Raw genomic sequence first — 15,714 nt, 5'->3', positions numbered from 1 at the left:
GTGACCATGTAGTCTGATTGGTTCAGAATGAAAAATGTGCTGTAACCTGGTAATTATGTAAACTTCCATTCATTTGTGTGCCATTAACAGCGAGGTACATATTTAGAAGTGTGACAGATGTGATGTGTGTGTGATGGAGTGCGGCCATGTGTTTAAATATATTCGGCTGTGTGTACATTAGATGGGATATTAAGACCGACGGCGCCTCCTACCAGGCTCGTCATTGGTGACATATTTGGGTGGCAGGTCAGAGATGTGTGCGGTCTGTGTCGTCCCAGGGTCCACTGGGTGCTCTGTGTGTGGAATTTCACATGCTAGCACCATGGTTACACAAAGCAGTGCCATGGTTACACAAGCCAGCACGGGATCAAAGACTGTGGACCTTTCACAGGCACTCACCAATACAAGCCCATCTTCTCCCTCCGTCCTCTTTTACATCTCCTGCTGCCGTTCTCACCTGCTCTCGCACATTTTCGGATTTTCTCAGAGGCGTTGTTGGGACCTTGATACATTGGGGTCTTAGCCCAGCCCACAAATCTGTAGATTTTAGCCTAATAACTGCATGACTTTCAAGTTATTTCAGAGTGAAATGAAAATCAAATGTGAGGCACTGTGCTCTCAGCACTGTAAAGTCATTCCACATTCTTTCTAAGGTCAGTGTACGATCCACATTAATATCAGACGGTGCAAAGTGAAATTAACATCGCTTTATATGTAAAGATGTGCTTTGGAAATGCTCTGTTTGCATCAATTTTATTTAATCCTCTAAATTTCAAGCAGTTTCTGGGTGGGGTTTTTTTTGTATTTTTTTTGCTTTTGTTGTTGTTGCCTTTTCTTTCTTTCTTTTTTTTCACATTTCACATTTTGGTCTAATTTTTTACTAGTCCTGTCCTTCTAAGGCTAAAAGTTGAAAGAACTTAAAATATCTTCTGTGCAGTAGAACACAGTTGTACTGACATAAATCAAAAAGAAAGAGAAAAATGAAGTATAATTTTATAAGCTATTTTACAAAAACTAAAAACAAACATACAATCCAATTCGAATTCTGCAAAAAAATATTTATATGCAGTCAGTATTTTACTACTTCCATTATTAGTTTCCATACTTGTGTGCAACCTACAGTTCAACAGAGTTTAGTCCCAAAGTTGTCATCCTGTGACAAACACTGAGAGACTTTTCGACTGAATTGCCGGCTGTGTTTAGAGAGGACACAAGTATGGGGAAAAAAACTGTAAGTAGTAATATATATATATATATATATATATATATATATATATATATATATACATATATATATATATGTATGTATATTTGTTGTTTATTTTAAATTTGCAAAATAAATGTTGACCAAAATTCTACTCTTTTCTTTTTTTAATATCATTTATGGTGTTTTAACTGTGTCATACTGCACAGAAGACATTTCTGACTTCTTCAGCTATTGTTGTGCTGTTTCCACAGAGGTGCAGGACTTCTTATTGCAGTGGAGAAATGATCCCACAGTGAGTAAAAATGTGACAGGACCAGAAAATGTCCTTACACTGCTCGCAGTTCAGAGGGTTAACGCATGATCACAATGCCAGATGAATAGATCTTGAACTTTTTATTTTATGCTTACTTTTACAAAAAAAAACAAACCAACAAAATAATTTATACTCGAAGATATTCATACAACATTTGGGGCTGTAGCCTCAGACGTTCAAGCCTGTCGACAACATTTATCTTCCTATGTGCTGGTGTGAAGGACAGCTTAGACAGATACATCCCACCATGAGCACCTCCCATTCTGGTTTTAAAACAGGGCAGTAAGTTTAGCTGTTCATGACGTTAATTCTCCTCTACTTATTTCACCCACTCATTATGTGCTCCCTCTCCCTCTCTGCTGTACCTCCATGCACTCGCTCTGTCACTCTATCCTTTGTTGTCCTTAGAGCGAGTCAGGAGGTGATGCTGCTGCGAGGAGAGCTGAGGACTGTTGGTTCTGGCTGCACACCAGCTGCCTGTGTTCGTGTGTGTGTGTGTGTGTGTGTGTGTGTGTGTGCGTGCGTGCGTGTGTGCGTGTGTGTGTCTTACAGTGTTGTATTTCCTCACCTCTGTACCAAAGGTGGCTGGTGTGTTCGTGGTCAAAACACAGTGTGGGATCAAAAACATGAGTCCGCGCTCTGCAGGCTGTACGTCTGTTGGTGTGAAATACAGAATTCATTTGTGATTCAGTGCTGCTCAGTTTCAGCTGAAAGAAAATTTCAGCAGGAAAAAGCATTACTTTGACATTTACATGGTGGTGGTTGTTTACACTGTAAAAGAAAAAAAGAAATCTTTTTTTTTTTAACCACTAACCACATTTAGTCGAAGAATGTAAAAGTCAGTTCCTTCATTTTGATGCAGGAGGTGGTATCTTAAACATTTTTTTTCATTGAATGTCCTTTTATTTTGCTAGATGAAGTTCACGCTAGGTCGCAGTGCCATACCTTTCCCTATTAAGCATTTGATTTGAATGGTACAGTGATACAAAATAGTGCAAAAAAATTAATTTGGGGAAGAAAAAAAAATAAATTAATCTCTGTGAGGGAAAATATATCCATATACATAAGTCAGAAAATCTATATATGTTTTTAGAGATTTTAATTTGTGTTGTGGTACAGACCCTACTGTTTGTTTTTTTTGTTTTGCTTTTTAAAATACGGTTAATAACTACTAAAATTAACAATAAAAAGCATTCATATACATGTTTCTATTAGGGAAATAAACCAAACAAAATTATCAATATTGTCCAAATCAAAAATCTGTATTTTTATAAATGGTGATTTTTTTTTTTACAATGTTTGACCATAAAATGTCACATTTTTCTTTTACAGTTTTTAAATCAGCAACAATATAATTCATTCACAGATATTTGCTGTTTTTAGAAACAAATATTATGTATGTCAAGGATCGATGGCAAATGTTTTTTAAACTATTATTTTACACATTTTTCTTGGTTTCATAAATTATACATAATAACTAGCAAAATCACTGAAAAAAGGAAAAAAAGGGAAAAAACAGACCACAACTGTTCATAATCTACATCAAAAATCTGCATTTTTACAAATATTAATTAATTCGTTCAAGAATGTACAAAAGCTTTATTGGAGATATTTGCTGTTATTTCCACAGTTTTTACAGTTTTAAAATGTTACTCTTTTGCACCGCTTTTTTTTTTGTTTGTTTGTTTGTTTGTTCGTTTGTTTTTTCTGGCACCCTAGCTGCCAAATGTTTTTACAGATTTTTTTTCTTATAGTGTAGCTGCTCCCTCCATCAATTCTGACTTTCCCTACTCAGAATAAATGAAGGGATCTGGACTCTTTCCCAGCATGCTCTGAGGAAAAGCCAGAGAGGCAACCAGCACAGGTTGCCAGCTTGTCAAAGAGGAAAACAAGCAGACAGATGAACTCACTCACAATTATGGGCAGCTCATAGTTTTCAATTCTCCTGAGCTGTGTGTGTCTTGGGACTGTGGGAGGAAATCCACATATAGCCTGAGGGAACATTAAAACTTGACACAGATGAAGCTGCAGGGCCCAGATTGAAAACTTGGGACAACAAAGCTGACTGTTTCGCCACCTTCTGTTTTTGATTTTTCCTCGCATGAGCAGTCTTCCTAACTAAAATAAATGAGGTGGTAATCATAGCTTTTACTTTACTCAGACAACTTTTACAAATGAATTTGTGAATTTTTATCCCTCAATCCATCTTGTCCAGTTAAACTTCTCCCAGTTGCTGTTTACCCATCATACAGGAACAGTAATGGAATTTACAATCTGCTAGAGCTCAGAAATATGTAGGACACTGTATTTATTGACAACTGTTTGTCTTGTTGTGGTTTAGTGTTATAAAAATTAGTGTCTTAAAGGTATAAAATTAAGTGATTCCATTCACTATAGTGGATATAAGGCACGTTTTAAAATGGTAAAAATAGAGTTGAACATGTCTCTCTGCAGTCATAGAGAGCTCAGCAGGTCAACAGTAAATCATTAAAATATTATATTAAAGACTATTGACATTATTGAACAGTTAAATATATTGTTCATCTTTGAGGTGACGTACACTACCGTTCAAAAGTTTGGGGTCACCCAGGCAATTTCATGTTTTCCATGAAAACTCACACTTTTATTCATGTGCTAACATAATTGTACAAGGGTTTTCTAATCATCAATTAGCCTTTCAACACCATTAGTTAACACAATGTAGCATTAGAATGCAGGAGTTTTGACATTTTTTTTCTCCATTTTTCTTGTCTCTCCATCTATCTAATGAAGACCAAGGAGGGCTTAGCACTTTCACAATAAGCTCAATTTAATTGAGTTGAAGTTAAACTGCACTGTTTTATCCACTAGAGCATTAATCCTCTTAACCGCCAGAATATTGTAATGGCAGGTTATTGCCAGAATTACACCATTTAGTAAGAATGTAGAACGTATGATGTAGAAACTGTAAAAACAGAAAGAGTCGTCAGATTTTCAACTTTCGGACAGGTTGTCTGCTCAGTCTAAGCTTAAATCAAAGCCTAAAATCATTCTATTTTACCAAAAAAATATGTCTCAATAATAATGCATTGCCCCGCCTAGAATCTGTAAAAAGCAACAAATTCTGCACTGCTTGGCACAACAGCAAGGCAGCTAGTGACTGAGCAGTGATCAACAGTCACATGACAATAATTCAGGGACTTTTCGGATGATCTGCAGGCTGTGTTTACACAAAGCAGAAAAGAGACGAGTACACTACCAGTCACAAGTTTGGACACACCTGCTCATTCAGTGGTTTTTATTTAATTATTTTATACATCGTAGATTGATACTGAAGACATCAAAACTATAAATGATTTATGATTTGTGCCATTATAATGTTGCTGAGCTGCACAAAAGCCAGTTTTGAATTCTCTATACTTCTAGCTATGGTTGTGCTGTTTCCATAGAGGTGCAGGACTTTATATTGTAGCGAACATGGTAGTAAAAATGTGAGCGGAGGGGAGCAAATAAACACCCAGAAGCTACTTGGGGTTGAAACGGTTAATTGTTACCTGTTATTTGCATCAATTGTCTTTTTTGGTCTTGAGAAAGAAAATCTGAAACCATAATTGAGAAATTCATATCTCATGTTCTTTGGTTCTATGCCTAGTTGCTGCCTCGTTTTGCATAAATTTGGCTATCATTTAATTAGTGGTGGTAGACAGAGAATTTGTTGTGGTATCCGTGTTTAAAATGCACTACCACTAGTTTAGACTTTAAAAAGGGACCACTACATATATAGATAGTTACAGATAGAGCAATGTATATGTAGTCTCCTTCTTGGTACCAAACCTGATGTCTGCTGTTGTTTAGAATGTTCTGTTTGAGTAGTAAATGTACTGTAGACCAGTAATAGAAGCACTGTGTCACCCAGGCCTCCATTTCTTCATGTCTCCTCAGGTCCTGCTGGTGTTTGCCAAGGAGGACAGCCAAAGCGATGCCTTCTGGTGGGCATGTGACCGCGCTGGCTTCAGGTGTAACATCGCACGGACACCCGAGTCGGCCGTTGAGTGTTTCCTGGACAAACACCATGAGATAATCGTTATCGATGGACGTCACTCGCGCTACTTTGAGCCTGAAGCAGTCTGCCGGTGAGCCTCGACGTCTGACTGCAGTTGCTACTTCTGTATGTTTGCCGCCCATTGTCACTTTGATAGAGTGGCAATACCCCTTCATGAGATCCATTTAGGAAGAGCAGCTGCGTCACAGTCCACCAGGCTTGTTTACTTTCTAGAGCTGCTTCTGCTGACTCTAAAATGTCTCAGCGACCAGCAAAGCTCACCAAGTGTTGAGCTGGTGGCTGCAAGAGTGAACACCAGTCTTCATGCACTCCCAGCATTTGAGGAGCTGAACACCCAGTGAACTACTTTTATTTTTGATGGCAACATTCCCACAACAATAGGCAAAGTGTTGTACCACTATTGTTACCATTAGCTTTGATCATATAGCCTCAGGTCAGAAAACTCTGAACCTGACGGACATTCAGAAACTGTGCATTCATGTCACCTGCTGTGCTTCTGCCAGTGTTTACTCTGTTTGCTTCTCTCCTGCTCTCTGTGCTCACATATAGTGCATTTTAATACAATGGAATTCCCAGAAACACTGTTCTGAATTGCATATATTTCTGTTTCTGTTGCCAAACAATGGAACAGAGTGGAACACAGCCCACTAATTCTACATGTTAACTAGAAGTTACTTCAGAGCCATTTCCAAGCTGCGGCTCTGCACTGTCAAACTACTGATTTTGGATTTCTGTCAAACTTGACAAACACATACATTTAAAACAATGGCTGTGCAAGAGCAATATTTGGATGTGAAGTGATCATTCAGAAAGACAGAAGTGATAGACAGCCCTGGTCATACACACTTCTTCCACAGTCACAGATGCAGAGAGAGTCTTCTTCCTGAAGGGGGCAAGGACAGCAGTCGCTTGACTGTATTTAAAGCTACTAAAACATTTAGAAAATATTTAGTTCTCCATATAGAACAGCTGTACAGTTGTGGTAAAAAAAAAAATTGTGTTATTTTAAACTGGCACTTTTTTTACTTTGCTGAAAAGGGACAACAAAATGGGTCCTTTAAATAGAGTTTGATCAGGTTTGATCAGCCTAAAACAAGACAAAGATCATCTAATTGTTCATTTAAAATCTAACGGTCTGAGGCCTGTGTGTCTAAAAGGAGGTGTTCTGTAAATGATTGTGGGACCTTCTAGTTGGAGTGCTTGATGGTGCCATCTGGTGTTCACCGGAAGCACCACAGACAACAACGTGAAGCTCCACATTAGCTGGACGTTCACAGGTTGCTCAATTCGGCATTACTCCAAAAGGCAACAGTGCCTACTGGATGTCCCAAGTCAAAGGTTAAAGGAGAGTGGTGCTTCAGTGAGCCTTAACTATACACTGTGAGTTTGTTTGAAAGCTGGACAGTAGCTCAGGGAAACCAAGCACACAGACAAGGGCTTGAAAAAGGTTGTTTTGTTTTTGTCGATTTTTCCACAGCAAATGCCCCTGGCCACTTTTCAAAAGCTTGCTTGATTGTAGAATAACCTCATTCATTCCCTGTATTTTGCCAGCTGGTAAGTTCATACTGGTTATACTGGTCTGTCCCCCGTTACTTTATGGCCTGCAGGAGCATCTCAAGATTTATTTGGGAAGTATTTTTAGTCATGCACAAATTTGCACATCCTAAGCTGTTTCCTCCGGTTCCTGCCAAGTTTCTCAACATTATTTTGAACATGTCGGTTTCCTCATTTGATTTAATGCTGTCAAGTTAAATGTGGATGTAGAAGGCAGCCATTAATGTAAATAACTAATTTCTCTGGCTTTTTTGACATCTATTTAAAAGACAGCTTATTTTTAGCTAAGACAAATGAGGGCTGGTTCTGGGTTTGATTTTCTGCAGACCTTTGGGGCTACACTTATTGTTAGATACAGTGCTGACCAAAAGCCACCAGCATATATTTTGTAGAGTGATTTACTGTAAGTGCTTTATTATTTCCTCAAGTATAGGAACAGATCCATTCGTCTCTCCTGTCTCCTGATCACCACAGTCTGGCAGCTCCTCCATGTTTGTCCGTTGCTCCTTTGCTCCTTTCCCCAACACCGTTTTTTCTTTTCTTTTCCCTCCTCCCGTTCTGATCCTCCGTGAGGATCTCTGCCATCATCTGCTCCCTCCGTTCATCCGTTCATCCGTCCATCCTCCGTCACCCTCTGCTCACTTCTCCTCCACCTCCCGGCCACTTTCCCGTACGTCCTGCCAGCGGTGTGGCTTTGTGGCCGAACCTCTGAAGCACATGCTGTGTTTGGTGTTTCTGTGTAAAGAACAGAAATGTTCTGCCCTCCTTCTGCGGCAGTGACATCACCTCCAATCTGCCCACATGTTTATCCTGTACCTGAGTCCAAGCCGCTTCGCCTGAGCTCAAAGTGTGGATGAAATGAACTCCTGTTGACTTTTAATCTGCATTTGTTTTATTTCCAGGATGGTCCGTGCCACAAAGCCCTCTGAAAACACAGTTATTCTCGCTGTTGTGCCACAAAAGTAAGTTTGATTTTGTGAATTGTAATGCACTATGTTCTGTGGGTGATTTGTGAGAGAAGGACTTAAAGACCCTGAATGCTTGGCTTTAAATCAGCCTTTGAAAAGGTATTTGTCTGAAGTGTTATCATCATTCAAAGCTTAGAAAATATTGCTTAGGAGGTCAAAATCGAAGGGGGGATTATTTTTCCAAATCAAAGGATTTTACAACCCTGTCTCCTAAAAATGATGTATCCATGCAAATAAACAGCATTCACATTTATGTTTCAAAAGAAACATTATTCTCCTCTAAAGGTAAGACTGTGATGTCGTAGGAAAGACTTCCACTTCGAAGGAGTCACAAAGTCTGTTTCAGGAGGTACGATGGAGGCATAATTCAGCAGCAGTAGACTGAGGTTTATTTTTAGACTCAAGTTTAATTTTCACTCTCGGTTTGGTTCAGTTTAGGCCCCTAAACGACATTGTTAGGTTCTGGAAAATACCATGCTTTGGTTGACATTTTTACATTAGAAGCTTGGTTCAGTTTTGTCACCAAAACTACTTGGTTGGGTTTTGGAAAATATCACGGATTGAAATACAACCCTTTAACAACATATCTGAAGTTTCTCCACCATTTTCTGAGTTACACGGGTGATGAGCCCCGTCCCATCTAATATATGATGGGCTGGCTGAAAAACAGAGACAGTAAAGTGATAAATTAAATGATGAAGACGTGTTGAAATTAAATGTATTCATGCTACACCACAAACAACCATAATCCAGCAGAATACATGTTTCCTTCAAAATGTAACTGACAATGCAGTTTAGTTGTGTAGGAATATAATTTATGGCTGACAGAGCAGCCTTTCAAAGACATTTTTTTTAAAGACAGGCCTTTATATCAAGTTTCCCATGTTAGGTTCATGTCATGCAATTTTAAGCCACCATGAATGAAAGCATCTCCTGCAAAATGTTCACATTGCAAGTCTTGCAGCGTTCCTTTTCACAATAAAAAAAGGGTTTGGGCTCAACAAAACAAATCATTTTTTTTGGAGTTGTAACAAAGGAAGCAGTAGATTTTTGTGTCCTGTGACTTGACATCAGTCAGTACATTAAGTTAACAAGGAAAGTAGGCTACATATAATTTAGATCAATTTTCTTCAGTGTTTTTTCCTTAATTAGCAACTGACCTTTATTTGTTCATGCTTTTATTTTGATACTGACTTTTAGGGGCAGATTTACAACTATGTGCTTCATCAAGACTGTCCCATCACTTTCCTATACAACTGAACTGTTAAGTTTTCAATGAAATGTATTTTTTATTGGATTATATTTGTTTGTGAAGTATCATGGATACATTTTAAATCAACATATCGACATACTTAATTTATTGCTTTACTGTTTTCAGCCAACCAGTCAAATATTAGAAGGGGCTGGACTCATCCCCCTGGAAACTCACAAAATGAAGGAGAAGCTTCAAAATGTTGTAAAAGGGGCAAAATTATTCCTAACCCGTAGTATTTTCCTAAAGCTAGCCATTTAGTTTGGGTACCTAAATTGAACCAAGCTTCTAAAAAGCTTGTTGTTCAAGTGTCAACCAAAAGGCGATATTTTCTGCAGCCAACTTGACAAAGCAAATGAATACCAAAAAATAAACAAGTGAAAACTAAGTCTAAGAATAATGGTCCCACACAGGACATGAATCCCAGTGAGTATAAGTCCTATTGCCTCCATCCTGCCCTCCTACCTCCTTATGCGGTTGTTGTGGCTCCTTCAAAATGGAAGCCAGTCTCACCGTTTGGGAAGAAAATCCATTTAATTAAAACATGAATGGGAATGCAGTTTAATCGCATAAGAATATATATAGTTTTTAGGAGACAGAGTTGAATAATATCAGCAATAAAAGCTTAAATTGGATATGTTTAGCCCAGCGGCACTAACAGCAAGGCCATTTGAAGTATTATTCCAAATAAAGGTGTTTATACTGCAATATATGTGCCACCATGAATAAAGCACTTCCTAACAACCTTCTTTTTCATAGATATGAAGCATAATAAAGAATTGAGGTATATTCTTGTCAAAAAACAGAAGGAGAAAGTCAGACCTCTGTTGTTATACTGATGAAATCCGACTGTGTAAATAGGCATGTTTTGCTTTGATAGTGAGGTACATAGAGTCTACTTCCACCTCCTTTCGTGTTTCTTTTTCTGTGTTAGTAACAGACCTTTATTTGCTTGTGCTACTATTTGATACCCTGACAGTATTTGAAAAGTGGCTTTTATGTGACAGATTGACAGTAATGTGCTTCATCAGGACTGTATGAGGGTGAAAATGAAAAACAGAAATCTCTCATGTGAAATAAGTTTGGCAGAAAATACCGTGTTAACGTTGGATCCTATCACTCACACTGACAAGCTGACTGAGAAAAACAGGGCATTTAGGCAGCATAGTTTTCCATACACTGTAGGTATGGACCACATGTTTATGAAAAATGATTGTGGTTGCAGATGGTAATCATTCTTTTCTGTCATTGTACAGACCGCCTGACCAGGAGGAGCCATCTGTTCTTCCTCTGCTCTGCGCTGGATTTAGCAGAGTACGTCCAACAACTTGCCTGCACTTGTGACTGTGTTTATAGCAGATGTAGGCCTCAGCATGATCTGCTTGGTTCTCCTTTATGCTTTTTTTATTGGGTATCTAAAGAGATTTCAAACACTAAAATAGCAGCATGGTGCTAGTTTTGAAAGGGGCTCTTATTGTCAGCGGGATTTAATGGTGTGAAAATGACGTAGGAGGTTTCAAAACAAGTCGCTACTGACTGAATCCTGACTCATTCAGTTTTCCACTACTCTCTCTCTCTGTCTCCCTTTTCTTCAAACACTACTTAACCTTGTTTGGCCTCCAGAGGTTTGTGGAGAACAGCAGTGTATCAGCCTGCTATAATGAGCTCATACAGATCGAACATGGAGAGGTGCGCTGCCAGTTCAAACTCAGGTACAGCAGAGCAAAATCACACTAACCATATTATGCAGTCCTACATACATGCACAGACATACTGTAATATGACATGCTGCTGGATTACAGTGGTGTTATTCATCCACAGGGCTTGTAACTCTATCTTCACTGCTTTGGAGCACTGTCAGGAGGCTGTGGAGATCACCAGTGAGGACCACATTATACAGGTAGGGATATTACACACATACATACAGTTCAGCTCCAAATTATTCCTATCCTTGCTAAATTTTGATTTGTCGTGAATTTTCATTTGAGCAAAAGGTATCTGCTGGCTGGAAACAACATAAACAAGTGACAAAAGGCAGTAAGACTTTGTGTTAGAGATGTTAAAGTTAAATGAACTCTTTCTATGTTGTTGTTTTTAATGTTTTATTAAAAATGCCATGTCCAAAATGTTTCATTCTCAGTTTTTGGTGAAAAAGCTTTTATTTGCCATTAACAGTCTATCTTCATGTTCCTCTTTGTGATGATGTCCAGCTCTTTAAGGTTGAAGGTTTCATCACCGTCACCTCTGGTCTTCAGTTCCTCCTCAGATTCTCGATGAATTCGGTTCTGGATTTTTTCTGTGCTGCTCCCACATCTTCATTCATGTTTCTTCACCACTTTGTTTTAGATCAGTTCTCATCAGAAGGTTCCAATGCTTTCCAAGGACGAGTTTTTTTTTCTATTGACTCACTCTTCCACAATCTTAACATCGTTCTCCTAACTCTTGATGCTGTAAGGCTGACTGGACCATAAAAACACAGCATCACATTCTTACCACCGTGTTTCACGGTGGGGATGGTGTTCTTGGGTTTGAATGATTCACCTTTCTTTTATCTCTGTGTCCAAACAACTCTATTTTCATCTCATCTGACCATAACTTATGACCAGAAACTTTGTCCTTTGTCAGTTGAGGTTTTATGTGTATAAGTTGGGTCCTGCTTTGTCTTCGTTCATGGAGATCAGCATTGTTCAGTGTCGGATGTTTCTACCAGAACTGCTCCAATTCCTTAAGATGATCTTGGTGCTGATCCTTGGATTCTTCGTACTGGTGCAGGAGTCACTTTTGTCTCCCTACCACATCCTTTTAGATTCTTCTCCATAGTGTGGAACTCCTCTTCCTTGGTGACTCTGCTTTGCACTATGGCCAGTAGCACCTGGCAGCACTTTGATATGGTTTTATAGCCTTTCACTGTCTTGTGATCAACCAAAATGAGCAGCTCTCTCTTAATAATTACAAGCTCTTTAGTTATAGCTATGACGTGCAGTTGACTAGTTGCTCTCTAGGCAGCTAATTTGTCAGGTGCTCTCAGTTTATAGTGTATTAGAAGGCTCTACAGCATTGTAGAAGTTATGAAGACTATCAGGAGAGACACAGAAGCATTTTCTCAAAAACTGACAACAGAGCCAAGGGGTATGAATAGTTTTGGACAGGACTTTCTTTGTGTAAAGAAACAACATAGAAACACTTGTTAATGTCATTTTCAGCCGGAAGAAACCATTTATTCATACAAAAATTCACAAAAAAAAAAAATTTACCAATGCTTTGAATTATTAAAGACTTAACAACATATGTACGCGTACACATATATATACTGTACAGACTCAGCAAAACGTCAAACTTTTCTTTTTTGAAGCTTGAACAAATCTCACTGAAAAATCCAAAACCAACATCATGCCCATCTGCTAATACTGCCAGACTTCCCCACAATGCTGTTGCACTCCGAATCAGCCTCACTGGCTCAGTTGATCACAAATATATATTTTTACAGTACTTTTTAAGAAATGTTACAACTGTACATCACACGTGATACAGTCAAGGACCATTGGGAAGTTGAAAACTTTTCATGGTAATTATGGACATTAAGACTAACCCGATGTCCCAGACCTATCAGTTAACACCTTCCTGGTTTGTCGCAGTATGTGAATCCAGCATTTGAACGGATGATGGGCTACCACAAGGGGGAGTTGATCGGGAAGGAACTGACTGAACTTCCCAAGAGCGACAAGAACAGAGCTGACTTGCTGGACACCATCAACACCTGCATCAAAAAAGGAAAGGTCAGTCACACATCCACTCATCCATCTGCATCTCAGTAAAATAAGACGCTACTGTTTCATAGTCTGACTGCTGTGTTGTCTCTCAAGGAATGGCAGGGCATTTACTTTGCCAGAAAGAAGTCCGGCGACAGCATACAGCAGCATGTGAAGATAACACCAGTTATCGGTCAAGGAGGGTGAGCTACATTTCAAACTACCTAAAGTGTTAACTGTACATTTCAAAGAATTTCCTAACAGATTCTTCTCTTGCTCCTTATAGGAAAATTCGACATTTTGTAGCCATCAAGAAACCTCATATTGACAACAATAATCAGGTGAGTCACATGATTAATAATCTTTCACACAGATAAGTTTGTTTTCAGACATTTTTTTTGTTTGTTTTCTTTTGAAATACTGTATTGCATTTCAGTTGGGGCTATCTGTTTAGCTACAAACCTCAGAGGTTCTTGAATAAGTTTAATAAAAAATCTTTATTCTGATCAAGCATGAACTCGTTTAGGTAAATTCATACGTAGAGCAGTATAGTCCTGTGCATTAGCAGCATTTTTTCATCTGAACTCTCTGAACCCCAAGCAGTTTTTTTTTTATTCGCTTCTGTAACTTTTTTACTCACTGTGGGCTCATTTTCAGCCCTGAATATTTGTCATACGACTGTTGGTAACCACTGAATCACTTGTGGCTTCTCAGTTGTGCCTTGGCGTGCAGCAGTTTTTGTTTTTGCCAGAAACTGTTGCAAATGGTTTCTTTTTGGCAACACTTAAATGAGACATGTAAAATTAAATGATTTTACTTAGGTGTGATGAAGTTTTTGACAGAACAGCACATCATAGATGAGCAGTTCTAGAACTATTGGAAAGTTGATGATTCTTTCTATTTTGACAGTTTCTGGCTCAGTTAAACGATGAAATTCAGGTGATTTTCTTAAAATAACATGCCCGTCAAACCAGAGGGTAAAACTACTGAATGTACTTTTAGTTTTACTACTATCAGAGGGTAAAACTAAATGTGCCCAAACTGCTAATTTTTCAGGCTCAGATCAAAAATCCTTAGCTTACATGCCTCCTAGCAGCTGTTTGAAGTTAAAAAAAAATGCTTCAAATGTCATTTGCAAAAGACTTTAACAGTGAGTTGGTTTTTCTGTTGTGGACCTTAAACAAACGTCAGTCTCTCAGCGGTCCTAATGCTACAGCACAGCTTGGCTCAATCAGGGCCGCTGAACAAATGAGCAGCTGGGTCCAAGCAGGACTTAAGCGTGGATTGCAAACGCTGCTGGCAGTCAGTTTTACAAAATACTTCAAATGAACTGTAGGCTTAAGTGTCAGCTTTAAGTACTTCAGCGGGGCTTGCAGCCGTGCAGGCCTCCAACATTGTTGAGCACCATGCACAGTTACTCTGAAGCAGGTGTGTCGCTGCTCTCAGCTGGGTTCCAGGCCAATAACGTCATACTATGCTAAGCTACGGCTAAGCACCAGGATCCCCCACTAAGGCCTGGGAAGGCTAGCAGCCAGGTGCCAGGGCTATTTATACCCAGGGCAAAGCTGCATAGGGACTAGCTTTAGCGCACTGCTCCCTTTCATCGTGTGCACACGAGGTGAGTCAGCCGCTGGCATCTGCCTGCCAAAGCCAAATGGCATTCATTCCTGGTTGGGATCGGGAATCCTTAGACATGGCAGGGACTGATCCCATTCTCCAAACCATGGAAGTGATCCCCCACAACCTGAATAGTGCAGTGTCAAACTGAGCAGTGTTATCAATGTGTCCCTTTTGCTTCCTGTTCGCCACAAATTAGAGAAGAGAACAGCAAATGCAATGTAGGAACACAAGTTTAGTATTAGATGATATTTTAAACTAAATCATGTCATTAGGGATGTGCTGCATCTTCACTGAGATGCTGTTATCTATCTGATAACCAAAGAAGGCCACAGAGGTCCTTTCAGGATACCACTGCTCCGATACTGTATCCTTGCTGAGGACATTTTCCTCTGAGCATTTAAAACCACACATTGCTCCCCGTCTTTTCCCACCCAGACGTTTGGCTGCAGACAACGGTTTCCATTACATTGTGTTGTTTAGTATAGCAGTATTTGTCTAAGCACTCCAGACTTACAGCAGGTTTAGGGTCAGTTTTGTTTGTCTTTTCATCTCAATTAAGGGCCATCATCATCTCAACTATTTCCCAGCTTTAGTCTAGTTAATTTGAAAGATGTTTTTTTAGATGTCTGTTTGTGCTCTGCAGCCCAACAAGCCCATTACGATGCAGCCAGCTAAATCTGGTGACCGTGTATGTCATTAGACGTGTTTATACTGTCTTAATCCTATTTACTCAGTATGGGACCCACCGGAGACCTGAGAGTAAGAGACTTATTTCGAGAGGAGGGCTTTAGAAAAAAAAACAACAAAATGAGCAATTGTGTTGGAGTGGCATGGATTTTTAAAACAACATGAAATTGATATTTAAGCAACCCCTTTCACTGGTCCCTATCAAAATTATATTTTCCTAATTTTGTGCATAAAAAAGTGAATAAATACGACGAATTATGCTTGGATGAATTAGTTCATTATTACATACATGTAATACATGTTGCGCTGTCAGCAAGATGTA

At 39.1% G+C, this 15,714-nt stretch overlaps 1 protein-coding gene across 3 annotated transcripts in view; it reads left to right on the top strand.

Annotated features, from left to right (window-relative positions):
* The window catches only part of pde8b (phosphodiesterase 8B), a 91,687-nt gene that overhangs the window by 42,081 nt on the left and 33,892 nt on the right, over positions 1-15,714 (top strand). For all 3 annotated transcript variants that reach the window (XM_023276380.3, XM_023276379.3, XM_035951043.2), the window contains exons 3-10: positions 5,442-5,632; positions 8,019-8,078; positions 10,593-10,650; positions 10,960-11,048; positions 11,158-11,236; positions 12,972-13,112; positions 13,200-13,288; positions 13,372-13,426. In XM_023276380.3, coding sequence (XP_023132148.1) covers positions 5,442-5,632; positions 8,019-8,078; positions 10,593-10,650; positions 10,960-11,048; positions 11,158-11,236; positions 12,972-13,112; positions 13,200-13,288; positions 13,372-13,426 — 762 coding nt within the window. The remainder of the gene's footprint in view (positions 1-5,441; positions 5,633-8,018; positions 8,079-10,592; positions 10,651-10,959; positions 11,049-11,157; positions 11,237-12,971; positions 13,113-13,199; positions 13,289-13,371; positions 13,427-15,714) is intronic.

Source organism: Amphiprion ocellaris, chromosome 17, assembly GCF_022539595.1.
Source record: "Amphiprion ocellaris isolate individual 3 ecotype Okinawa chromosome 17, ASM2253959v1, whole genome shotgun sequence".
Classification (NCBI taxonomy): domain Eukaryota; kingdom Metazoa; phylum Chordata; class Actinopteri; family Pomacentridae; genus Amphiprion; species Amphiprion ocellaris.
This window is presented reverse-complemented; position numbering and strand designations above follow the sequence as displayed.